The sequence below is a fragment of the Theropithecus gelada genome, chromosome 11 (genome assembly GCF_003255815.1).
Source record: "Theropithecus gelada isolate Dixy chromosome 11, Tgel_1.0, whole genome shotgun sequence".
NCBI classification, from domain to species: Eukaryota; Metazoa; Chordata; class Mammalia; order Primates; family Cercopithecidae; genus Theropithecus; species Theropithecus gelada.
This window is the reverse complement of record NC_037679.1, coordinates 20,846,730-20,873,196: the sequence shown is the minus strand read 5'-3', so window position 1 is coordinate 20,873,196 and position 26,467 is coordinate 20,846,730. Positions and strand designations below refer to the sequence as shown.

The 26,467-nt window shown below is 37.2% G+C and overlaps 1 protein-coding gene across 1 annotated transcript in view; it reads left to right on the top strand.

Annotated features, from left to right (window-relative positions):
- The window catches only part of FAM19A2 (family with sequence similarity 19 member A2, C-C motif chemokine like), a 523,015-nt gene that overhangs the window by 458,058 nt on the left and 38,490 nt on the right, over nucleotides 1-26,467 (top strand). The window contains exons 3-4 of the mRNA XM_025402024.1: nucleotides 19,667-19,819; nucleotides 20,939-21,063. Of these exons, the coding sequence (XP_025257809.1) occupies nucleotides 19,667-19,819; nucleotides 20,939-21,063 (278 nt within the window). The remainder of the gene's footprint in view (nucleotides 1-19,666; nucleotides 19,820-20,938; nucleotides 21,064-26,467) is intronic.

Sequence of the window (26,467 nt, the reverse complement as noted above, 5' to 3'; positions counted from 1 at the left end):
TGTCTGATTAGGTTGATTTGAAAGCCTTGTCTTTTAGCTCTGAAATTCTTTCTTCTACTACTTCAATTCTGTTGCTGAGACTTTCCAGGGTATTTTGCATTTCTCTAATTGTGTCCTTCCTTTCGAGAAGTTGTGATTGTTTTTTGTTTATGCTATCTATTTCTCTGGAGGTTTTCTTGTTCATAGTCTGTATAATTTTTTTGATTTTTTAAAGTTGATATTCACCTTTCTGTGGTGCCTCCTTGAGTAGCTTAATAACTGACCTTTTGACTTCTTTTTCTGGCAATCCAGATGTTTCATCTTGGTTTGAATTCATTGTTGGTGAGCTACTGTGGTCTTTTGGGGGTGCTAGTGAACCTTGTTTTGTCATATTTTCAGAATTGTTTTCCTGATTTCTTCTCATTTGGATGGACTGTCAGATGGCAGATCTGGGGCTAAAGGGCTGCTGATCAGATTTTTTGGTCCCATGTGGTGCTCCCTCGATATGGTGCTCTCCCCCTTCTCCTAGGGTTGGGGCTTCCTGAGAGCTGAACTGCAGTGATTGTTATTTCTCTTCCTGGTCTAGCCACCCAGTGGAGCTACTGGGCTCCAGGCAGGTACTGGGGGGTGTCTTCAAAGAGTCCTGTGATGTGATCTGTCTTCAGGTCTCTCATCTCTGAACATCAGCACCTGCTGTAGTGGAAGTAGCAGGGGAGTAAAGTGGACTCTGTGAGTGTCCTTGGTTGTAGTTTTTTTTTACTGCAATGGTTTTGTGTTGGTTGGCCTCCATCCAAAAGGTGGTGGCTTTCAAGAGAGCATCAGCTGTGGTAGTGTAGGGAGGATACAGGCTTGCACTAGTGTTGCCTGGATAAGTATTCAGATTTCTCAGGCGGTAAGAAGAGCTTTGGAGCTCCCCGGTAATTATGTCCACTGTGTTTGGCTACCGGGGTGGGTAGAGAAAGACCATCAGGTGGAGGTAGGGTTAGGTATGTTTGAGCTCAGACCCTCCTATGGTGGGTCTTACTGCAACTGCTGTGGGGGATAGGGGAATAGTTCTCAGGCTGATGGAGTTATGTTCCCAGGGGAATTATGGCTGCCTCTGCTGCTTCATACCAGGGAAGGAGGGAAGTGGAGGAAAGCTGGCAGTGACCAGCCTCAGCCAGCTTCCATGCAGCCTGAAGAACAATTTCACTCCCACCATGCCCCACCAACAGCACAGAGTTCATTTCAAGGCAGCCAGTGAGCAGGGGTAAGAAGGTGCCCCAGGATACAAGCCTTCCTACTGAGAAAGCAAGCAAGGCTTTCAGGTTTCATATCTCTCCATCTGCTGCAGTTTCTCTGCTTATATGTGCACTGCCTGTTCGCCCCCTCCCCCAGATTCTGTCTAGGAAACTTCATGTTCAGTCAAAATTGTTACAAAGTTCAGCTGGAAGTTTCCTTCTCCTTGTGATCTTTCCCCAATTCCGCTGGCAGACCTCCCCAAGGACCTCTGTGAGACAAAATCAGGAATGCCTTCCCTGGGGACGGAGAGTGCCCACAGCCCTCTTCTAGCGCTTCCTCTACTCTTATATTTCACTTTGCTCTCTAAATTCACCTCAGCTCCAGGTAAGGTCAAATCCTTCTCCCGTGATCTGGACCTTCAGATTCACCAGTGAGGATGTTTGTTTGGAGGTGGACCCTCCCTGTCACACTTTGGTTACTCACAGTTTTTTGGCCGTCTCATGAAACCTGCAGCGGCAAGCCACTTTCTTCAAAGGGTCTGTGGATTCTCTCAGCTTTCCTGGAATGTCCCTGTGGTAGTTCTTGGAGCAAAAGTTCACAATGTGAGTCCACAAGCTGCTCTGTCCATCCGAGTGGGAGCTGCCTAGTCCTACCTACTCTTCACCATTTTTTTTTAATTGACAGTGTCTTTTGCAGAGCAGAAATTTTCAATTTTACTATTAATGAAGTTCAGCTTATCTATTCTTTCTTTCATGGACAATTTATTTTAGTTTTTGTGTGCCTGGTTCTCTCCCTCTACTGCTTTCTAGTTTTTTTAAAAGTAGAGATGGTTTGGATTTCCAGGAGATAGCACAATGCCTGTTGAGGGAATCTTCAATGTGTGAATGACTAGGCAGTGATCTCATGGTTAGTAGTGAAATACAAATGAAAGCACAGGTTTCTTGACTTGCTGACAATTGATTCTCCTAATACATTTTACTGCTTCTCTATTTTAATTTGAAGTTCACATCATAAGTGAATTTTAAAGTCATTTTTAAGAGGACATTTTCAGAAGATGTCAACAAAAACAAAAAGCTTAGTTGAGATGACAGTGTAAAATTGCTAGTGAATGGGTAGGTAGTTCAGAATATAAGTTTTCAAGGAGTTATTAGCATTTTTTTCTAAAAACTAAAAAAGGCTTCATCCTAGTGCTCTTTAATAATTTGACTAAGGATTTATATCCTTTTAATCTAGAGTGACACTCAGAACCTGGATGTTCCTTACTGAAATTGCTGAAGTGTAGAGAAAAGATAACCTAAATTTGCTTTTCATGTCAATCACTGGGAACAAAGCAAACCTTCCATGTGTGAGAAAAGATTTTGTTGGATTGTAGTTGGAAGGGCAAAGATTTTGTTCATTCTTAAATAATACTGATTTCCTCTGTTTGTAGGGCTCTTGCTGGCTTCAAAGAATATCACATATGTGAAAAAAAACCTCTTAGCATACAGAAGGGTATGGAATTATACATCTGCAAAATTAGATACAGGAAACAGTAAAAGTTCATCCTCACAGGGAGTAGTCACTTCTTAACATTAACTGACTTAATTCCTCTCTTCATCTAAATTTTTTTAGATATCACACTGGACAACACATTTTTGGAGTTGGAAAAAAATCTGGAGAATCTTCTAATTTTATAGTTGAGGAAACTAAAGTCCAAATAAGTGAAGTGCTTTCTGAAATAGTATTCCTGACCAGTTAGGACCAAAATCAAGATATCCTGGGTCAGAGTCCAATGCCACATTGCTTCTCTGATGAGCAGGCTTTCCTTGATTATGCTGGAAGTTTCTTCTATAGTATAACAATATAAACATGCTTTAGCTGATGTCACTTTTTTCTTTACTATGATATTAAATGCCATACCATCATATATGACCAACTTTATCCCACAGATGATAAATTGGGACTTAGTGGGATTAACTGATTTGTCAAAGATGAAACTACCAGTTTGTGTCAGTGCAAGTTCTAGAAGCCAGAACATCTGGCCTCCCCATCCAGGGTTTAGCTCTCCTAAAACCGTACTTGGCTCTCCATTAGGAAAAATGTTAAGTGCACATACACACATATTCACAAAGAGACAATGTCAAATGTTTTTACAATTTCCAATAAGTTTATCTAAGCCTGGGCTGGAAAAAAATGTTAAATTTACAGTTTTTATTTCTTTTGAGAACCCTTGTAGTAAACCTTTTATTTATTCATTCTTCAATTATTTTAATTTTCTATTATGGCTCTCAAACTGTGCCTCAAGCTGGGTATTCATAGATTAAAAGTCATGGATTTGGTCCTCAAAATGAAGTAGGGAAAACAGATATAAAAAGTAAATATTAAAGACTATTACAGGTGTTTCAGAGATAAGTAAGAAATTGTTAATCAGAGCAGGGAATGGTTCAGTCTGCCTAACAGGTTAATTAACAGCTTCATAGAGTAGAGGATGCTCTAAATCTTAAAAGATTAAAAGAGGGCAAGGATTCAAGAAACAAGGAGATGGACTGGGCAAAGACAAAGAGATGTGAAGGTATGCTTTGTATAAGACTCTGATAGTAGTTTATGTGTCTTCAGTGTAGGATGCAACACGTGCACAGGAAAGTGAGGCTGGAGAAGACAGATGTAGGCTGATGGAAGGATGCTTTTGCAATGCCTGGAGTTTGAATTATTGTATAAAAAATGAAGAGCCACAAAGGATTCTATATTGCAGAATTACTTTTAGAAGGATCTTCCATGGTAGTATGTGTATGTTTTTGTGTGTATAGGGAAGTAAGCTAGAAGTAGGGAAAGAAGTCACGGGCTCTTGTGGTTTTGCAAGAAAGAAATGTTAAGGATGTCTAAGCTACATCAGTAGAAGTGAAGTTGTAGGGAAGAGAGGAAAATCAAAAGGGTATACAAAAGGCAGACTTACAGGGATTTGGTGATCAAAGAAATGAGGGATGGAGGAGGTAATGGAAGTGACATTGAACTAACTAGAAATTAAGAGAAGTGAGTTCTAGTTAGCTATCTTCTCTCTAGTTTTGTGATGTAGAATTAGGATCATGTTTTCTCATCACGAGTTCCCTTTTTACAAAATGGTAAATTTGGACTTTATTTTTCAGACTCAAAAATAAAAACTATGATTCTCTCTTAGATATCTGCATTACATAAATATATTCAAGGGTCTGATTTAGATGTTATTACTCTCCATAATAATTATAGCGAACACTAAGTTTAACCGTCTTTATGAAGGTTAGCTCAATTAACCCTCATTACAGTACTTAATGGTAGGTAATATCATAATTCCTATTTTACCTGTGAGTAGCTGATGCTTAGAGAGATAAAATAATTTTCTCAAATTATATATTTCTGTTCTCTGCTCTTTCTACTTCCTATGTCATTTCCCTTATGAAGCACTTGAGCTGCACCCAACTCCTTCCTAGGTCCATTACTGGGAATATCATTACATATTAGTTAAGTTAAGGCTTACTACTATAACAGGTATACATCAAAATCATTGGCTTAACCTAGCCTATGATTACATTAGGCTTAACAAAGCCTAAACTTATTTCTTGCTTATGTGAAATCCAGTTGGTAGTAGGAGGTGGGTCCTTCCTCTACATGGTCATTCAGAGACTCAGGTTTATGGTAGCTCTGTCATCTTCTGCACATGCTTTCCAAAGTCACTCCTGGCACTAACCTCTACCTGAAAGGAGAAGAGAGAGAGTGGATGGTGGAGTGGGAGGTTTTTATAAGCCTGGACTTGAAAAAGCATAACTTACTTCTGCCCACATTCTTTGTGTCACTGCCTATACCTAACTGCAAGGAAGACTGGAAAACAGCCTAGCTGTGAAGTCAGGAGGAAAGGAAAAGGTTTGATGCATAGGAAAGCACTTGCTTCTAAAGCTGGGACTGGAACCTAGACCATCTGACTTCAGAATCCTCAGCTAATCTACTGCCCTATATTACTATTTGAACTTGATCTCTCTCATGGAATTGACCATTACCAACCTGTTTTGTATGTAAAGAAATGTGGGTGCCAATTGACTTTATAGTGAATATTATACTGTGCAGTTAAGACTTGTAACCTCATACAGATAAGAAATATATCTAAACTACAAATGTCATAAACTCCTTAGTTTCTCACTAAGTTTAGGGACTAAATGAAGTTAATTTGTTTTAGTTTGAAGGAATTAAAAAATCTGTAATATTTAGATTTTCATTTTCTGAAAGTTTTAAAAGATTGTCTTCATTTTAATGAAATATGATCATTTCACAAATTCATTAAACTTTTGGATTGGGAAAACCTCTAAGTCAAAGTCCCTCCAAAACTAGTCTGATTTCTTCATTTTGCAGATAAGGAAAGAGATCCAGAGACCTAAATGCCTTACTCCAAGTCACACTCTTCAGGGACGAATAACTACACACGAGAGCCCCAATCTTCAATCTGTCTTTTCAACACTCTTTCTCCCCATTGTGTCATTCCCTCAGAAAGCACTTGGTCTGCACTACACTCCTTCCTAGGAATGCTTATAGGAATATTATTAATCATAAAAGAACAATGTGATTCCTATAATGCTTGGGAATTGGGGATATTCTATTTCTTTATAGTTTTGCATAATTTAAGATTAATCAGAAAATTTTCTTTTCAAATGTTGCCATTAAAAAAATCTATTATCTATCTATCTATCTATCTATCTATCTATCTATCTATCTATCATCTAATCTAAAATGGACCATTTCTCCTTTATTGTAATTGTAAATGGACTTAGGGTCATCATTTGAAGTATCAGTTTTTAGTATGAGGTAAATGTAGGAAGTGTGACTGTTAGATTATGTTTCCTGGATCCTACTTAGAAGGTAGGAATTTGTCTTTTTCCTCTTAAAAATGAAAGTGGAGAATACTTCTGGCTGATAATGAGCTTTTGTTAATGATAACTTTAATTTAAACAAAGAAATCATTTAGTCAGCACAGTTTTGGACCAAGGAACAGAGTCATCATGAAGTTACCTCAGGTAGAAAAAGGGGACCAGTTGAAACCTACTCTGGAAAATGTTTTCGGGAATTCACAAAAAAAAAAAATTCAGGAAAATCTGCAGAAGGGCATACACCAAGGCAGCTCATGGACCACCTACCCTCTTCTCTCTGACCTCTCTTTGCTGCTGTGCTTGGTTCCCTTTCCTGATTGCTTCCTCCGAGTGCTACCCCTCTTCACCGTGAGGCATGCACAAAGCTTTCCATGGGTTACTTGACTCCAGATACCAGATATACTTTTGACTCGTGTCAATTTCCATCTGTCTATTCTGCAGCTTTTACTTTAAATTTCTGAAGAGATGGATTTGAGTGGTCCAGTACCTCTTTTCCAGAACAAGCCGTACATGCAGAAGTTGCTGGACAGTTTATAAAGGGACCACTTATTCCTTTAGATTCACCTTTCTTAACATCAACTGTCATTTAAAATGTGGGTGGGAAGATACTCATGATTGAGGTGAGGGGCAAAGAATCTAAGCATTATCCCATGAGTTAATCTTCCTTTGTTTTGTTGCTTTCTCTTAAAGGAGACTGGGGGACATTCTCTGGTTGAGAATTTGCTTTTGTTAATGGAGACCGTACTGTTAAATTGAAATTTTATGGTTATTATCCTTTCCTTGGTGGCAATCTTTTTCCACCCGAAAATTTCATTTTCTTTTTTACATATAAAAGTGGAACAGTTTTAAAAAACAGAATTTGTAAACATGTCATAGGCACTTGGTTGTTTCCTCCCTGATCGTCCTGACTTCATAAATTATGAGAACTTTTGAAATTTCATTGAGCTATTTAAATTACTATTTCTTCTAATTAGATTGCTTCAGCATGAAAGTCTAAAAAATATGAGCTATTTTCCCATCCTAATGAATTAAAGTGAGAAATTAGCTGTCTTAGAAAGTTTTTGTTTCAGCACATTTTTTTCAATTCATAGTGATTTACAGCAACCTAAATCCACTAACTAGCTTGCATTTCAGTTGCCTATTGGTGCATGTAGGTGATGCTTTATTTCTGCTTAGAAGGTATAATATAGATTCTCCAGGGAGCTAGTCAGGCTGGGTAAACTATTAAATAGGAGTATATAGAGACAAGCAAAATTTCAGAATCAATGAGACAAATCAGAATGCAAATAAGAACTGAAATCTAGTGGAGAGGAAACCAAGTAGGAACAAATTCACAACTTGATGCTAAATTTGCCAGCTTTTGTAGATTTGATGTCAGATTGATTTTTTTTACAGGCATCTTATATCAACATGACTATATATATATTTGCGTGTGTGTGTGTGTGTGTGTATATATATATATATAATTAGAATGTCTATAGAATGTAGATAACTTCCCCTAACAGCCACTTCTTTGCAGCTTATATGCATATTGCACTACTTTGATATTCATTAATTACACTAATAGTAAAAATAAAGATAATTAACATTTAAGTAATATATAATTTCAAAGCAGCTTCGCACACATTATCTCATTTGGTCTTCATAAAGACTCTAGAGGGCCATTTTAGAAGTGAACAAACCAATTCTTTGGAAAATGAATAAATTTGCTTTAGAGTTTACTCAAGTGTACTATAGGTCAAGCTAGGTTATCAAGCACTATGTGTAAGGACAGTGATACACTTACTGCATTCCTCCACATAATCTGGAATTGGAGTCTGGTGCATGTGTTTAGAACTTCAGGAAGGCATGGAAAGGTCTTTCTTGCATAGACGGGTCTGTTCTCACACTGCTAGAAAGAAATACCTCAGACTGGATAATTTATAAGGAAAAGAGGTTTAATTGGCTCACGGTTCTACAGGATGTACAGCAAGCTCACGTGATGCTGGCCACGTGCTAGGCTTCTGGGGAGGCTATAGGAAACTTACAATCAATCATGGTAGAAGGCAAAGGGGGAGTGAGACATCTCACATGCTCAGAGCAGGAGGAAGAGAGAGCAAGAGGGGAGGCGCTACACACTTCTAAATAGCCAGATCTCTTTCACAAGAGCAGGACTGGGGATGGTGCTAAACCATTAGGAACTGCTCCATGATCCAATCACCTCCCACCAGGCCCCATCTTCAGCACTGGGGATTACATTTCAGCATGAGATTTGAGTGGGGACACAGATCTAAACCATATCAGGCATTATAAGATAATGGTCAAGATCATGATTTCTGGAAGTAAATTATCTGGATTCTTATCCCTAATTTTGTTTCTTGCCTTGGGCAACTAATGTTTGTGTGTCTCTTAACATTTCTGTGTCCCTTGTAAATTGGGGGTAACTATAGTTTTCTTGTTAGTGGTTATTGCATTGATAAAATGAAACAGCGCTCATCACGCAATAAATATTCAGTCAATGTCAGCAATTACCATTATTTCATAAATGGTTTATGGAGTATATAAATTATTTCCACATATAGAATGTAATATACATAAGTTTGTGCTCATATTAAGCTGTGGCCAGCAACTACTATTTAAGGTGAATAATTTGTATAAATATTATTCTACTGTGAACCCATATTTCATACCCATGTATTTATGGTTGGCTCACAAGTGATCAATCAAATGTGACCATATTATGTATATATAATGCAATGAATATTATTATATATAATTTAGAAAAATCTATGCCTATATAAATCAAATGTCATTTAATTTGATTTTCTTTTCTATGGATAAGTTTGTTTCACTACATAAAAATAGCAGCTTGAAGCAAAGGTTTTGGTAAAATGCCTATGGGACTTTGTTCCAAAATATGCCAGTCATAATAGCTTCAGAAAATATTTAGAAATCTAAGATATGATTAAGAGGCAGTATCTTAAGGCCGTGTTTCTGGGGCACCATAGAGCCAAAGGTCCTATTGTTGAAATGAAACATAAGGGCCATAACCTTGGAAGACAGCACTTAGAGCTGGGTAAGACTTTGTATCCCCATTTCACGAGAATTTAATGAAATCTATATGTCTTTGCTGTCATTTCACAAAAAAGTAGGAGGAAATACTTTGTGTTTATGCATCACATCCATGGAGGAAAAATATCAGATTTTTTTTGTGTGTGTGACTTGGGAATTGTGACATGAAGAAAATTGTTTGTTTGTTCTTTTTCATTTAAATCTTCTCCAGGGGGTCTTACATCATTTTAATATGATGCTAACTGATCTTCTGTGAAGCCTATTTTGTTAATTTGGAAAGCACTAATATTCGATTAGGTTAGTTTATCACAAGCTCTGTCTGAATCTGTGTAGAGAATTCTAGTAACTGCTTGAATTTCCTACCGTCTCATTAACCTTTTAAAGAAAAACCACAGGAATTAGTTTTATCTTCTTAAATTGCTTGTTTACCATTTGTTAAACACATACCACATACTGAGCAGTTTACATGAAAAATTAGTCTTTGTCTACAAGAAGTTGGTTATCATAGCAAGACTTTAAGATATACAGCAGACGCATAAGAAAACTAAACTTATGCATGCATATTTCATGTTCAAATCCTGCTAGGCTAATTTCCCTCTTTGAAGTATCTCACTTCACTTGACATATTTACTGGCATATATATATGTATATATGTATATATTTATTTATTTATTTGATATTTTTCCTACCAATGCCTTCAAAGTTTTTGAGCACAAGATTATCTATCTATCATCTGTTTTATTTATATATTTAGCTATCTGTATCTATCATCTATTCTATTTTTAAAAGGTTACCTCTCTTCTCTTCCCCACAAAAAGTTTTACACCTTCAGTTTTAATAAAAAGGACAAAGGCTGAAAGAGGTTTTTACAAAGTTCGTTTCTCACCAGGAAAGTCAACCTGCATGCTTGTACATTTTATTCATAGGCAGTGAAAAAAAAAAAGCACAGGGCAGGAAAGCCCTGCATCTATCAGGCTACCATTTGTCCCTTCCTGGTCAACTTTACTATTAATCTCCTAACATCTAGCATCATGCTCTCTGAAGGAGGGCATACCTCTCTTTCCCTTCTCTCCATTGTGCACTGTGATCATCATTTCACCTCCTTTGTCTTCCAAGAAGAAAGAGTCACATTTTCTTCACCACAGCTCTGGCATGCCAAACTTAACCATGTCATTATCCCATTGTAGAATAATTTCTCAGAACCCCTCACATTATATAAATATTTAAATATTTTCTTTTTCATTTTGAGTCTGCATTGGCTCAAATAAGCTAGGATGATTCGGGCTTTGAGATATCATGCTTCACTGACTTATTCTCCAACTAATGCATTTGGAAAGTGTACCCTCCTGAACAATCTGAGAAGCAGTGAAAGTACTACCTTGTAGTTATAGTAGGCTGAGTTGGTCGCAGTAAGAAACAACATCCTAATTTTAGAGGCTTATAACAACATGGCTTTGTTTCTCACTATGCCCATCATGATCTGTGGTGAGTCTGTTCCATGTCTCTTCAGTTGGGGATTCAGATTGCCATGGCCTCCACTATCAAGAACATAATTGATTGCTCTGGCTGGTGGGGAGAAACATGCTGAATTACACAGTAGCTCTTAAAGCTTCCGTATAGAATTGATATTAGTAGTTTCTCCTCATAAGTGGCCCATGTTACTTTACCTTTCATTTCATTGGACAAAGCAAGTCATGCCCTTACATCTAAATTAAATGGAGTGAACAAGTACAGTACAACCTTTGTCCAGAAGGGAGAGAACCAGACATACTTGGTCAACAGGACTAATGACTGCCACAGTTACTTTGTCCTCTTATTTATTTAGTCAGGCAAAGTAGAAACAAATTTTGATTATGCATGGAAATGGAAAACAGATGAGTTTTCACTTCTTTCTTTTTCAACATACAATAAAATCTCCTTGAAATAAAGAAGGAAACTAGCCTTGGTGCCAGAAAGGTGCCTCTTTTCTCAGAGGAGAGGTCAGGGGAAACTTACCATGTGCTCCTGGCTGTTATAGGACTGTGGAAGAGAACAGAACCCCAGCCACCATAATGTTCTCCCAGAAGCTATCTCAGCTTAGTGATCTGCCTACTAATGTCACTGTCTGAAGAAGCCATTATCATCTTTCCCTGGCTTCCATTCAGAGATTTAGAGGAGTAATCTCATCATGACTCACATCCCTGTTTCCCTAAATCACTCTCAAAGTCCAAGCATCCCCAGAAATCTATCATCACAGAGATGTTTATCTCTACTCTGCTCTGCAATCTCATTCCATCTTCCATTCTGCTGTGTTCTCTGCAATTTACAGTGTGCATCAGCTAACTCCCTGTCAGGTATTCCTACCACTCTTTCCTGGTAAATTCACTTTTCCTCTTTCTTAGGTATCTATTTCAGACCCTCTTTTTTTCTTCTCCAAGGGCTGTCATATTTCATAGGAAAAGTAGATGAAATCAGATAAGAAACTACCTTATCCTCTCACCACCGAATCCACTCACATCCACCTGACTCTGTACCTACATATCCCACTTTCCTCTTGTTAAAATGGATTGTGTCCTCACACAAATCTAATGCTAACCCCCCAGGTGCCCTGGATCACAATTTACTTTTCTTTCTTAAGAAAATTATTTGTTAATGATCTATTTTCTCCCTTGTGTTGTCATTTTCCCTCTCTACTAGATCACTCCATCAAAAAAGCATGCTTTTAAAGCATCCATTTAAAAAAATTCCCTTGACCCCATGCTTCATTCCAGTTCTTGCTTCATTTCCTTTCTCCCTTCCCAGAAAAACTCCTTGAAAGACTTTTTATAACTATAACAACCTTAAATTTCCTTCTCTACTAAACTTACTTCAATAATGTTTTTATTTTTTTTCATGCCACTAACATGATTTTTAACAACATCAAATGTTAACAGCAGTATAAACAACTAACACTTACAGAAGTGCCTGCTACAGGGAGGCAGTGTCCTAAACACTTGATACATGATTCATTTAATCCTCAGTTAATTCTATGAAGATTGTGCTATTAATATCCCTCTTTTAGACATGAAAAAAACTCAGCTGCCCATGCATAATAGATAACATACCAAGATCAAATAGTTATTAGGAGGAACTTAGATTTTAACTTGGTACTCGGATTTTGGAGTCTATACTCTTGGCCACTACACTGTATTACTTTTTAAATGGACAATTATTTCTCTTCTTTCAATTGGACCTTTCAACAGCATTTTACAGAGCTGATCAATGTCTCCTTTTTGAAGCCTTTTATTCTTTTGTCTTCTATTTCTTCATTCCTTCACAGACACATTTCTTTATCCTTTTACCTTTTGTGCAGCTCCTTATCAGTTTTCTTGCTGTTTCCCCATTTCAGATCTAGATTTTAGACTGACTGTTCTTTTTTCTTCTTTTTCTGGTTGGTAGAAACCTTTTCCGGTAATCTTGTTCAGTCCGTGGCTTTACATACCATCTGTAGGCTTAGATCACTTAAGACTATCTCTGTAGCCCAAATATCTCCCCTGAGCTTTATTTTATAAATGTTGTTGCTTGATTTACATCTCTGCATTGGTATCTTTTAAGGTTAACATGGCCCCAACAGAAGTACAGATATACTAACCTCATCCATCTTCCGACAAATTTCTCTTTCCTAGGCCTTCTCTATCTATCAGAACCATCAACTTATCATTGCTCAGTCCAAGCTTAGGGGTAATTCTTGATTCTTCTTTCCCTCATGCCCCACATTCTACCCACTGGTAAATCAAATCAACTCTACATTGAAATATATCCAAGCTGCTACTTCTCCCCATCTCTGCTGTTGTTATCTAGTCTAAGTCTCATCCTTGATCACAGAGACTCCTACACCTCTTCATAACTGGTCTCCACTCTTGCTTTCTTCATCCCAATCTCTAAAGAGCAGCATGAGTAAACTTCTAATAGATAGATGAGGTAATACTATTTCTACCCAAAGATTTCCCATGCAGGAAGAATAAAATCCAATCTCCTTATTATCGCATACCAGCCCTTCCATGATTTGCTTATGTTTCTGATACATTTCCCTCAAACTTTCAATTGTTTAGCCACACTCCAGCCACCCTGGCCATCTTTGCTGCCCTGGGGACATACCACGCTTCCCTGTACTTCATGGCCTTGTTATTTGCTGCTCTTATATTTGTTCTTCCTTTCTTATATCTTCATATTAGAGACTTCCTTTTCATTATTCAGCTCATGATTTGGATTATCTCCTCAAAGAGAGATGTTTCCTATGACACTTGAAAAAATATGCATTCCCATCCTACAAAATTACTGTGAATCACATTACTCTACTCTACTCTACTCTACTCTACTCTACTCTACTCTACTCTACTCTACTCTACTCTACTCTACTCTACTGTATTTTCTTCAAGGAGCTTCAAAATCTAACATTGCCTTAATTATTGCCATGGGTGCTTTTTATTTGTTTTCTCCTCAGAAACATAAACTCTTTGAGGGCAGGAACAGATTGTGTCCCTTATTCATTGCTGTGTTTCCAGTAGTCAAGACCATGGCTGATGTATGGTATTCACTTACTTAAAATGTGACCTAATAAAGAAATGTAGAGAAAGCAGAATATTAACTTGTATAATGTAATATAAAACATTCAGCAAATTAAAACAAACTGACTCATTCTTAGCTAAGAAAATATTCCCCCAGAGTATGAGAGGATAGGCACAGAAGTCTGCCTCTTATTTTTTAGCTTTCATAGAGCTAGATTTGTGTTTGAATCAAACACAGAAAACATTCCAATTTGTTTCTATAGTGGCAGAAATAGTATCTGCCTCTTGAAGGTCCTATTGAAGATTATATGTCTAAACTGTATGTTACACTTGAGTTTCTTGGTCTCACATAGAAGGATAAGAGATAGGCAATATGTTTGATTTGCTCTCTCTTAGAAAAATCTGAGCAAGCTCCATATGAACTTTAAAGTAGCTTTTTCCAATTTTGTGAAGACAGTCTTTGGTAGCTTGATGGGGATGGCATTGAATCTATAAATTACCTTGGGCAGTATGGCCATTTTCACGATATTGATTCTTCCTATCCATGAGCATGGAATGTTCTTCCATTTGTTTGTGTCCTCTTTTATTTCATCGAGCAGTGGTTTGTAGTTCTCCTTGAAGAGGTCCTTCACATCCCTTGTAAGTTGGATTCCTAGGTATTTTATTCTCTTTGAAGCAATTGTGAATGGGAGTTCACTCATGATTTGACTCTCTGTTTGTCTGTTATTGGTGTATAAGAATGCTCATGATTTTTGCACATTGATTTTCTATCCTGAGACTTTGCTGAAGTTGGTTATCAGCTTAAGGAGACTTTGGGCTCAGACGATGGGGTTTTCTAAATATACAATCGTGTCATCTGCAAACAGGGACAGTTTGACTTCCTCTTTTCCTAATTGAATACCCTTTATTTCTTTCTCCTGCCTGATTGCCCTGGCCAGAACTTCCAACACTATGTTGAATAGGAGTGGTGAGAGAAGGCACCCCTGTCTTGTGCCAGTTTTCAAAGGGAATGCTTCCAGTTTTTGCCCATTCAGTATGATATTGGCTGTGGGTTTGTCATAAATAGCTCTTATTATTTTCAGATACGTTCCATCAATACCGAATTTATTGAGAGTTTTTAGCATTAAGGGCTGCTGAATTTTGTCAAAGACATTTTCTGCATCTATTGAGATAATCATGTGGTTTTTGTCTTTGGTTCTGTTTATATGCTGGATAACGTTTATTGATTTGCATATGTTGAACTAGCCTTGCATCCCAGGGATGAAGCCCACCTGATCACGGTGGATAAGCTTTTTGATGTGCTGCTGGATTTGGTTTGCCAGTATTTTATTGAGGATTTTTGCATCAATGTTCATCAGGGATATTGGTCTAAAATTCTCTTTTTTGGTTGTGACTCTGCCAGGCTTTGGCATCAGGATGATGTTGGCCTCAGAAAATGAGTTAGGGAGGATTCCCTCTTTCTCTATTGATTGGAATAGTTTCAGAAGCAATGGTACCAGCTCCTCCTTGTACCTCTGGTAGAATTCGGTTGTGAATCCATCTGGTCCTGGACTTTTTTTGGTTTGTAGGCTATTAATTATTGCCTCAGTTTTACAGCCTGTTATTCATTGGTTTATTCAAGGATTCAACTTCTTCCTGGTTTAGTCTTGGGAGGGTATATGTGTCCAGGAATTTATCCATTTCTTCTAGATATTATTTTTTATTGCATCTATTTGATTCTTCTCTCTTTTCTTTTTTATTAGTCTTGCTAATGGTTGATCAATTTTGTTGATCTTTTCAAAAAAACAGCTCCTGGATTCATTGATTGTTTTGAAGGGATTTTTGTGTCTCTATCTCCTTCTGTTCTGCTCTGATCTTAGTTATTTCTTGCCTTCTGCTAGCTTTTGAATGTGTTTGCTCTTGCTTCTCTAGTTCTTTTAATTGTGATGTTAGGGTGTCAATTTTAGATCTTTCCTGCTTTCTCTTGTGGGCATTTAGTGCTATAAATTTCCCTCTACACACTGCTTTAAATGTGTCCTAGAGATTCTGGTATGTTGTATCTTTGTTCTCATTGGTTTCAAAGAACATCTTTATTTCTGCCTTCGTTTCGTTATGTACCCAGTAGTCATTCAGGAGCAGGTTGTTCAGTTTCCATGTAGTTGAGCAATTTTGAGTGAGTTTCTTAGTCCTGAGTTCTAGTTTGATTGCACTGTGGTCTGAGAGACAGTTTGTTATAATTTCTGTTCTTTTACATTTGCTGAGGAGTGCTTTACTTCCAACTATGTGGTCAATTTTGGGATAAGTGAGATGTGGTGCTGAGAAGAATGTATATTCTGTTGATTTGCGGTGGGGAGTTCTGTAAATGTCTATGAGGTCTGCTTGGTGCAGAGCTGAGTTCAATTCCTGGATATCCTTGCTAGCTTTCTGTCTCGTTGTTCTGTCTAACGTTGACAGTGGGGTGTTAAAGTCTCCTATTATTATTGTGTGGGAGTCTAAGTCTCTTTGTAGGTCTCTAAAGACTTGCTTTATGAATCTGGGTGCTCCAGTATTGGGTGCATATATATTTAGGATAGTTAGCTCTTCTTGTTGAATTGATCCCTTTACCATTATGTAATGGCCTTGTTTGTCTCTTTTGATCTTTGTTGGTTTAAAGTCTGTTTTATCAGAGACTAGGATTGCAACCCCTGCCTTTTTTTGTTTTCCATTTGCTTGGTAGATCTTCCTCCATCCCTTTATTTTGAGCCTATGTGTGTCTCTGTACATGAGATGGGTCTCTGCATGTGAGAATACAGCACACTGATGGGTCTTGACTCTTTATCCAACTTGCCAGTCTGTGTCTTTTAATTGGACCATTTAGCCCTTTTCCATTTAAGGTTAATATTGTTATGTGTGAATTTGATCCTGTCATTATGATGTTAGCTGGTTATTTTGCTCATTAGTTGATGCAGTTTCTTCCTAGCATCGATGGTCTTTACAATTTGGCATGTTTTTGCCATGGCTGGTACCAGTTGTTCCTTCCCATGTTTAGTGTTTCCTTCAGGATCTCTTGTAGGGCAGGCCTGGTGGCGACAAAATCTCTCATTTGCTTGTATGTAAAGGATTTTATTTCTCCTTCACTTATGAAACTTAGTTTGGCTGAATATGAAATTCAGGGTTGAAAATTCTTTTCTTTAAAAATGTTGAATATTGGCCCCCACTGTCTTCTGGCTTGTAGAGTTTCTCCCGAGAGATCTGCTGTTGGTCTGATGGGTTTCCTTTTGTGGGTAACCTGACCTTTCTCTCTGGCTGCCCTTCACATTTTTTCCTTCATTTCAACTTTGGTGAATCTGACAATTATGTGTCTTGGAGTTGCTCTTCTCAAGGAGTATCTTTGTGGCATTCTCTGTCATTGCCAAGACAATCCTAAGTCAAAAGAACAAAGCTGGAGGCATAACACTACCTGACTTCAAACTATACTACAAGGCTACAGTAACCAAAACAACATTGTACTGGTACCAAAACAGAGATATAGACCAATGGAACAGAACAGTGCCCTCAGAAATAATATCACACATCTACAGCCATCTGATCTTTGACAAACCTGACAAAAACAAGAAATAGGGAAAGGATTCCCTATTTAATAAATGGTGCTGGGAAAACTGGCTAGCCATATTTAGAAAGCTGAAACTGGATCACTTCCTTACACCTTATACAAAAACTAATTCAAGATGGATTAAAGATTTAAATGTTAGATCTAAAACCACAAAAACCCTAGAAGAAAACCTAGGCAATACCATTCAGGACATAGGCATGGGCAAGGACTTCATGCCTAAACACCAAAAGCAATGGCAACAAAAGCCAAAATTGACAAATGAAATCTAATTAAACTAAAGAGCTTCTGCCCAGCAAAAGAAACTACCATCAGAGTGAACAGGCAACCTAGAGAATGGGAGAAAACTTTTGCAATCTACTCATCTGACAAAGGGCTAATATCCAGAGTCTACAAAGAACTCAAACAAATTTACAAGAAAAAAACAAGCAACCCCATCAAAAAGTGGGCAAAGGATATGAACAGACACTTCTCACAAGAAGACATTTATGCAGCCAACAGACACATGAAAAAATGCTCATCATCACTGGCCATCAGAAAAATGTAAATGATACCATCTCACACCGGTTAGAATGGCGATCATTAAAAAGGCAGGAAACAACAGGTGCTGGAGAAGATGTGGAGAAATTAGGAATACTTTTACACTGTTGGGACTGTAAACTAGCTCAACCATTGTGCAAGACAGTGTGGCGATTCCTCAAGGATCTAGAACTAGAAATACCATTTGACCCAGCCATCCCATTACTGGGTATATACCCAAAGGATTTTAAATCATGCTGCTGTAAAGACACACGCACACGTATGTTTATTGTGGTACTATTCACAATAGCAAAGACTTGGAACCAACCCAAATGTCCATCAATGATAGGCTGAATTAAGAAAATGTGGCACATATACACCTTGGAATACTATGCAGCCACAAAAAAGAATGAGTTCATGTCCTTTGTAGGGACATGGATGAAGCGGGAAACCATCATTCTGAGCAAACTGTCACAAGGACAAAAAACCAAATACCGCATGCTCTGACTCATAGGTGGGAATTGAACAATGAGAACACTTGGACACAGGAAGTGGAACATCACACACCGGGGCCTATTGTGGGGTGGGGGGAGGGATAGCATTGGGAGATATACCTAATGTAAATGAGTTAATGGGTACAGCACACCAACACGGCACGTGTCCATATGTAATAAACCTGCACATTGTGCACATATACCCTAGAACTTAAAGTATAATTTAAAAAATCATGCATATAAAAAAAGAACAATTTGGAGAGTATAGTTTGTATTATCACCAAAAAAAAAAAAAAAAAAAAAAATCTGAGCAAGCTACTTAGCCTGAGTTACTGCACATTCATTTCACTCATCTTCAATGGGAAGATTAATATAAATGCATGATGTTCTGATCTCATTTGCAATGGGTCTCCATATGTTTATGCCATTAAACAGCTTAAGATCTCCTGCTTTTCCATTGTAATTTCTGTTTTTATAAGAGTTACACTTTTAAAATTACTGAAAGCATAATCTTTTAACAAATGTTTGATTTTAAGCTGTTTTTAATTTTAGCAGGCAAAAGTTTTGTTTTATCCTTTCACAGTTGGATTACTATTTGAAGAAGAAATGCTGAAAAAAAAAATAATGAAGACAAACTGGAATCTTATCATAATATAGTGAGTGAGGTCCAAAATTTTCATTAACCCAACACACTCAGTGGCCTTGTTCAAGGTTGACAAAATGAGTACGGAAGCCTGACAGCTTATTGGGCTGGGTTTGCAGGCAATGGGCTGCCAGATATGAATTATCCAAGTTCATGGTACCATTTGGTGGCAGTTGCCCACTCAGGTGAAATTGAAAGGAATGACTCTGGGTTCTGGGACTGGCTGGATCTTCCAGAAAGATGGTGGCAATTTCAAGAACACTGCAGTTGTTCATTTTTAGGGAAATTGAGCAGAAGAATACTGAGGATGTGGATGTCCATCGTCTGCCTCTACTTCCTGCCTAGTCCTCATACTGTCCCCTAGAGTAACACAAGCTTTATCAGCAATCACCCGCTTTGAGAATGGGGCTGGCCTCAGTCCCATTGCAGGGTACCTCGGCCAGAGGTTTATTTTACTTTAACACATTCAACAAAAAGGCATTAAAAAGTCATATGCAAATAAATATGTTTTTGATGACGGCACATATTGCCTCTATATCAGACTTTTAACAGCTTATTCTGATCTAGTCACTAATTGTTCCTGCTTTACCAAGCATTCACTGACAGAAATGTTCCTACCACATTTAGAAAAGAAATCAGATCTGCATTATGGAGTTAGCATCATTGTATTTCTCGTTTCATGCATGGTGGACGCCTTATAGAGCTATATTTAATGTACTGCTAATTAAAAAGAAAGGTGGCAGGAAGTGTCCAAAGCTTTCTCAATGTTGTCTTATCTTTTGTTTTTGTTTGTGCAGCTCACCATGTTAAAACGGGAACTTGTGAGGTGGTGGCACTCCACAGATGCTGTAATAAGAACAAGATAGAAGAACGGTCACAAACAGTCAAGTGCTCCTGCTTCCCCGGGCAGGTGGCAGGCACCACGCGAGCTGCTCCATCATGTGTGGATGGTGCGACTTCTTCCATTCCTTATTGTGACAGCACAGCCAAGGATGGCTTAGAACTGGAACCCCACTATAACGCTCTCAATGGGGGATCAGTCTTGGGTGAACATACTACAAATAGCATAATAAGTTGAAAATGGAATATTTGGGTGGCATTTTGAAATCTAAAATCCTGTGGAAGAAGGTCTAAAATATTATGCAGTTCTGTTACAAAAGGCATTATAATGAGGTTCCATTAAATTTATGTGCATCTGATATTGATACCATGAAATGTTGATTTCTTGGTGGATGGTGGGAGGTTGAGTATGTGTAAATTAATTGGAAAAGGAACGATGAAAATGGATGAATTAATATTATGGGTTCTTAAACCCATGGATGTTCTTAAGAATTAAAAAAATAGCAACATGTATATGAAAAAATATTTAGTTGTGGATAGAATTCACACAAAATATCAACTTTTATGATGATGCAATAACATATTAGTTTTTTCCTTGAGAGTTCACTGAATTATAGTAGAACATAAATCTTTATATGCTTTTATTTAATTGATGTTACCATAAATAGTAATTTGTTAAGTGTTCATATTACTATAATATATTGTTTGTGATGAGGTTATAGCACACAGTTGAAAAAATCATGATAACTGTGATAAACACCCTCCTAATAATCATCTTATTCATGGGAATATTATATTGATTATAAAATGTTGACTCTAAACTGGTCACAGGTCCATTTTCTTATATGTTAATATAAATTGATGCATATACACATTTGCATAGTTTATTTTCACTATGTTAGCTTTCATGAAGTCTATTTTCACATGAAAAATGCTGTCATATTGTATCTATAGTTAACTATACTGCATTCTACACTTAAAATTTTATTAAGTGGATAGATCTCATGTTAAGTGTTCCCATTACAATAACATAAAAAATTTTAAAATTATTTTAGTTAGAAAATCTTGAAAGGTTTTGTGTTTTTGAACAAAAAGAGAGGCATACCTCAAATACCAGTATTCCCACTGGTAGGAAAAATCGGTGGCTTTTGTTTCTCTTTAAAGATGCACAAGAGAAATAACAGCCCCAAGAAGAAAACATTGAGTCAATGTTTTTTTCTCTCTTATAGCTTCAATAGTGGAACAGAAATGGTGGTGCCATATGCAGCCATGTCTAGAGGGAGAAGAATGTAAAGTTCTTCCGGATCGGAAAGGATGGAGCTGTTCCTCTGGGAATAAAGTCAAAACAACTAGGGTAAGTGGACAGCCAGCTTGGGAAAACAGAAGGTCTCTGAATTAATAGAGAACACAGCATGTGCAGTAACCAGTTTAAGTGACAACTGTAGAATGGAAGAGTATAGCGCTGCAAAGTATGTTTTCCCTATTTTTTTCTTAGTTCATTTTTTTCATAAAACATTTTTATTTCACTCAGAACAACATCTTCCATAGATTACCATCAACCGTCATATTATCTGATCAATAAACACTGTCTGTGCCTTCATAAAATACTGAGGGTAATGTGAACCTCCTTTCCCTGCTGAGGATGCATGTTAAATTCTGGGAAGGTGACCCCAATCCTTTATTTTTCTAATGTATAGTAATCTAAATAAATTCTGAAAACATTATTTTTTGTATTACTTTTAATAGTTTTTAACTGAGATTCTTTTAGTTTTATGAAAGTAATTATTTTGATCTCCCTGATTTCTGAATCGTTAAATAGTTTTCTAACGGTTAAGGTTTACAATTATTGTAATGGGCTACTAGGAAGAATTTCAGATTCTCAAGATCGATACAGAAAGAATATTCTTAAGACACTGATATATTTCAGCTTCGTAATTACTGACTTCTGGGTGATGGTAGAGAACTGAAAAATAGCTTTGTTCTTTGATTTCCTAATACGCCACACGGGTATTCCAGACTGGCAAAATATAAATTTGTTTCTTTATTGAATTAGTAAAGGAAGGTTTTGTTTTGTTTTGCTTTTAGGAAAAGCATACTAAAAATTCAGTTGAATATTTGAAGAATAGAACAGAAAAATGGTATAAATTGATGTTTTATAAAAAGTAACATAAAAGTAGAGACTGGCTAATTTATAATAGTATTTGATAGAGCAGACTTTTAAACCTTGTCTGGACATCTGGGTTTATTTTATAATCTCATCTAGATATGTAGTTTAGTCTGCCAAATAATATATTTAATACATTGACTGATCAGACATACACAGAAGTGACTAAGTTTCAAATGGCATGAATAAAAACATATTTCATGAAATTATTCTTGACTCTAACCTGTTAGCTAAGGGTCACACCTTTCCAAAACCCATCGGATGCATGATCAATTAGTTAGAATAATTATATTATTCAGTGAGCTAGCACATGATATAATCTGTATTAATTTGTTAAAAACATTCTGGCAATGTAAATTTTCCTTATAAGCAATTTATACCGTGAAAATATTTTCCCTAGCACTATTAATTCTCAGTCCAAAAACAGGACTTAAGGAAATTCATTAACGTTTTGAGATTCTGAAACAAATTTTTAAAATTGTGAGCTCTTGACAACCAAATTCTTTGTTTTTATTACTTCAGTGAACAAGGGGAAGCTATTATTTATTGTATGCTTAAAATATATGCCATACACTGAACAAAATACTTTACATGAATTAGCTCACTTAGTCTTTCTAATAGCCCAGTGAAGAAGATAATATTATTATCTCATTTTACAGATGAGTAAGGAAAACTTCCAAAGGTCGGGTAACTTCCCAAGACATATAGCTAATTAATTAGGAAGCCAGGTTTCAAAATACATAGTTCCATCCCAAAACCCAATCTTTTAACCTGTACTTTGCACTAATAATTTAACTTATTCTTAAGCAATAGTGGTAAAAGAATCCTATAGTTCTTTTCTTATGAGGTTGACCTTTAAAAATATCTCTAACTTTCTGGATCATTGAAATGAAAAGGTCAAGACCATGCAGTCTAAATTCTTATAGAAAAAAAAAATTGGGGGCTGGGCGCGGTGGCTCACACCTGTAATCCCAGCACTTTGGGAGGCCGAGGCGGGCGGATCACGAGGTCAAGAGATCAAGACCATCCTGGCTAACACAGTGAAACCCTGTCTCTACTAAAAATGCAAAAAAAAAAAAAAAAAAAAATGAGCCGGGTGTGGCAGCAGGCGCCTGTAGTCCCAGCTACTTGGGAGGCTGAGGCAGGAGAATGGCGTGAATCCGGGAGGCAGAGCTTGCAGTGAGCCAAGATCGTGCCACTGCACTCCAGCCTGGGCAACTGAGCGAGACTCCATCTCAAAAAAAAAAAAAAAAAAGAAAGAAAAAGAAAAAGAATTGGAAGTGCTGTTTCACTCCCTTGTGGCCTGTTGACCATATTCTCAATGACTCAAATTTAAAATGGAGTGTCTGCTTCACAAATTCTTCCAAATGCAATGAAACAAGGTGGATGAGAGACTGAGAACTCATGAGTAGGGAAAATCACATCTACATCCTATAAATCACATATACATCCTCTATATAGAGGATAGCACTTTCTATTTTTCTTTCATCTCTTTTGCCCCAAAGAATAGCTGGTAATGGAGGACCTTATTTAAGACATTATAGAGGGTATTCATGCAATAGTAGGTGTTTAGATTTAGTTTCTTTTAAGATCCCCTCCATTTCTAAGAGTCTGTGACTCCAATTTTGAAAAGAAAAATCATCACGTGTAAGAGGAGAGAGAAAGATTTGAAAGAAAAAGCTTCTTGAGTACAACCAAAGTAAATTCTTATCCTTTTTTTTCCTTCACAAGAAAAATGTTACTTGTGAAAATGGAGCTACTTAGACATTTTCAACCAAAGGAACACTATGGCATTCCAAATAGAAAGGCAAAAATGGGCAATTAAGTTTGCCCCACAAAACAATTTGGGCAAATTTCCCTGATGCTACAAATGAAGCAAAACATTTTCAAGGTCGTCAGGCTATTACTGCTTGTCCATCTCCACTGAAATAGTGCAAAAAGTGGAGGAGATAAGAAAAATTCTTAAAATAGCTCTAGGCATGTGTTACTTTGCCCATAGTGGAAGTCTTGGATAGAGGCAGATAGCAGAAGTGTTTCCACCATGCATGAATAGCACTATTTTTGAAAACAAATTTGAGTCATTATTTTAATCATTGATATTACTGTCCATACGCCTGTTTTCAATAATGTGTTGTGATCACCATAAGCCAAAAAGCCATTGAACTCCTGATTTGGCAGGTCCCAGCCACAATTGGAAAGGCCAGAAGTTATGTAGGAATAGGTTACAAAGTAACTGAAGAGCTGTCTTAGCCAAAAGCTATTTGCTTTGCTTACGCAAGCTATGTTGGTTTTATGGGATTATCACTGCAAGCAAAATGGCTTGAGAAATAATTAAAATTTGCAATAATGTACATTCTCCCTTATAATGGCCCATAGCCAATCTGGAGTGCTTGTGTAAGCCTGTTAAATAAATAGCAGTCAGCCAGAAACAGTAATAAGGCTTGCATGGCCACAGCAAAGATGAGTGGCACCTTCCCGAATTGACTACAAATCAGGGTCTGAGTGATTTTTCCACTTAAGACTAATTTTGAGCCTACATTTTACTTACTACAAATGTGAATTACAGTCTTCTTCTGTTTTTGTATTGGACTCTGGAAGCTTTTTGGTTCTGACCCATGTCCTATTGGTGCTAACAGGGGGAAAAGGTAAAGAATAGGGAGTCGTTTTTGGAACTTGAGTGTTTTGTTGCATACCTGTTCTTCACATACCCAAGCATTTAATTTGGAAAGAGTGGAAGATGCAACAGTTGTTTCCCAAACCCCATCTCTCATTCTAAAGGTAGAAAACTTATGACTTTCTGTGACATCTATAACCATCTCTTTTATTACTTTTAAGATCTCCTAAGTTGGCCGGGCGCGGTGGCTCAAGCCTGTAATCCCAGCACTTTGGGAGGCCGAGACGGGCGGATCACGAGGTCAGGAGATCGAGACCATCCTGGCGAACACGGTGAAACCCCGTCTCTACTAAAAATTACAAAAAACTAGCCGGGCGAGGTGGCGGGCGCCTGTGGTCCCAGCTACTTGGGAGGCTGAGGCAGGAGAATGGCGTAAGCCCGGGAGGCGGAGCTTGCAGTGAGCCGAGATCGCGCCACTGCACTCCAGCCTGGGCAACAGAGCGAGACTCCGTCTCAAAAAAAAAAAAAAAAAAAAAAAAAAAAAAAAAGATCTCCTAAGTTAAACAGATGGAAAGGAAAAGTCATACAAGCCTTTTGATTTCAAACTCACTTTCAAATATAAATAATAAAGAACTTTTCAAAGGGTCATTAATAAAATAATCATCTTTCCAGTGTGAAAGAGTGCATAATTATATGCTAATTATACAACACAAAAGTAACAGGGGGGAAAGGTGCTGCAGAGCTTGTAAAATATAAGAAAAGATAATATTTAATATGGTTGAAATAATCAGAGAAAAACAGACTGTGATTATTTTTTGTGTGTGTGTGGGTGTTTTGATATTCTTTCTTTGTGGAAAATCTAAAGGAAATAATATTCTGTTTTTAGGATTTACAGTCCTTGCCTAATGGTATGGACACCAAGCTACAAAATACAGTAGTCACTGTAGTTTTCAATGTTGATTCTTACCTAAGGATCAGGTTAGAGAAACTTGGTCTCTTACCTAACTTCATATTACATAAAACTTTACATTGTTTTTAGAAAGATTGCCTTTATGAATCAGATATCCCAGGTCTATTGACTTTTCTTATACCTAAGAAGAAATTTTCTGGCTAATTTTTAACTAATTGAAATCTTTCACTTTATGCACTTATTTAAAGTGGCTTAAGCAGATAAGATCTCTGTAATTTTTTAATGTTTCTTCAAATATAAATTGATTTTAAATGTATGCATTATGATATTTTATTGTATAATGCAATGAAAATCAAAATACATTAAGAATTTTCTATGCCACGCATTCTATACTAATAGTACTCATATTACAATCGAAACAACAAAAGCAAATATAGAAGCATTTGCTTAGCTCTTACTGTGTTCTGGGCACTCTGCTGAGTACATTGCAGGTATTATCTTACTCAATTTAGCCAACCATAGTAGATATTAAAGAGAATGTAGAGATGCATGGCTTGATTCCAGCCCACAAGGAGTATGCCATTGAATGGAGGAATGAGTATGTACAGTTGCATTATTCTTTTCTTTTTTCTCTTTTTTTTTGAGACAGTCTTACTCTGTTGCTCAGGCTGGAGTGCAGTGGCACAGTCTTAGCTCACTGCAACCTCTTGGGTTCAAGCGATTCTCATGCCTTAGCCTCCCAAATAGATAGGATTACTGGCATCCCCAACACACCCAGTTTTTTTGTTTGTTTGTTTTTTGTTGTTGTTGTTGTTGGTTTTTTTTTTTTGTATTTTTAGTAGCGACGGGGTTTTGCTATGCTGGTCAGGCTGGTCTCTAACTCCTGGCCTCAAGTGATCCGCCCACCTCAGACTCCCAAAGTGCTGAGATTACAGGTGTGAGCCACCACACCCAGCCGCGTTATTCTTTCCTTTACCTGTATGCAGTCTATTGACAACAAACATTGGAATCAATGGTAAATATAAGTTAAGAGTAATATTGTAACAATAATAGAATAGCATAAGAATGAG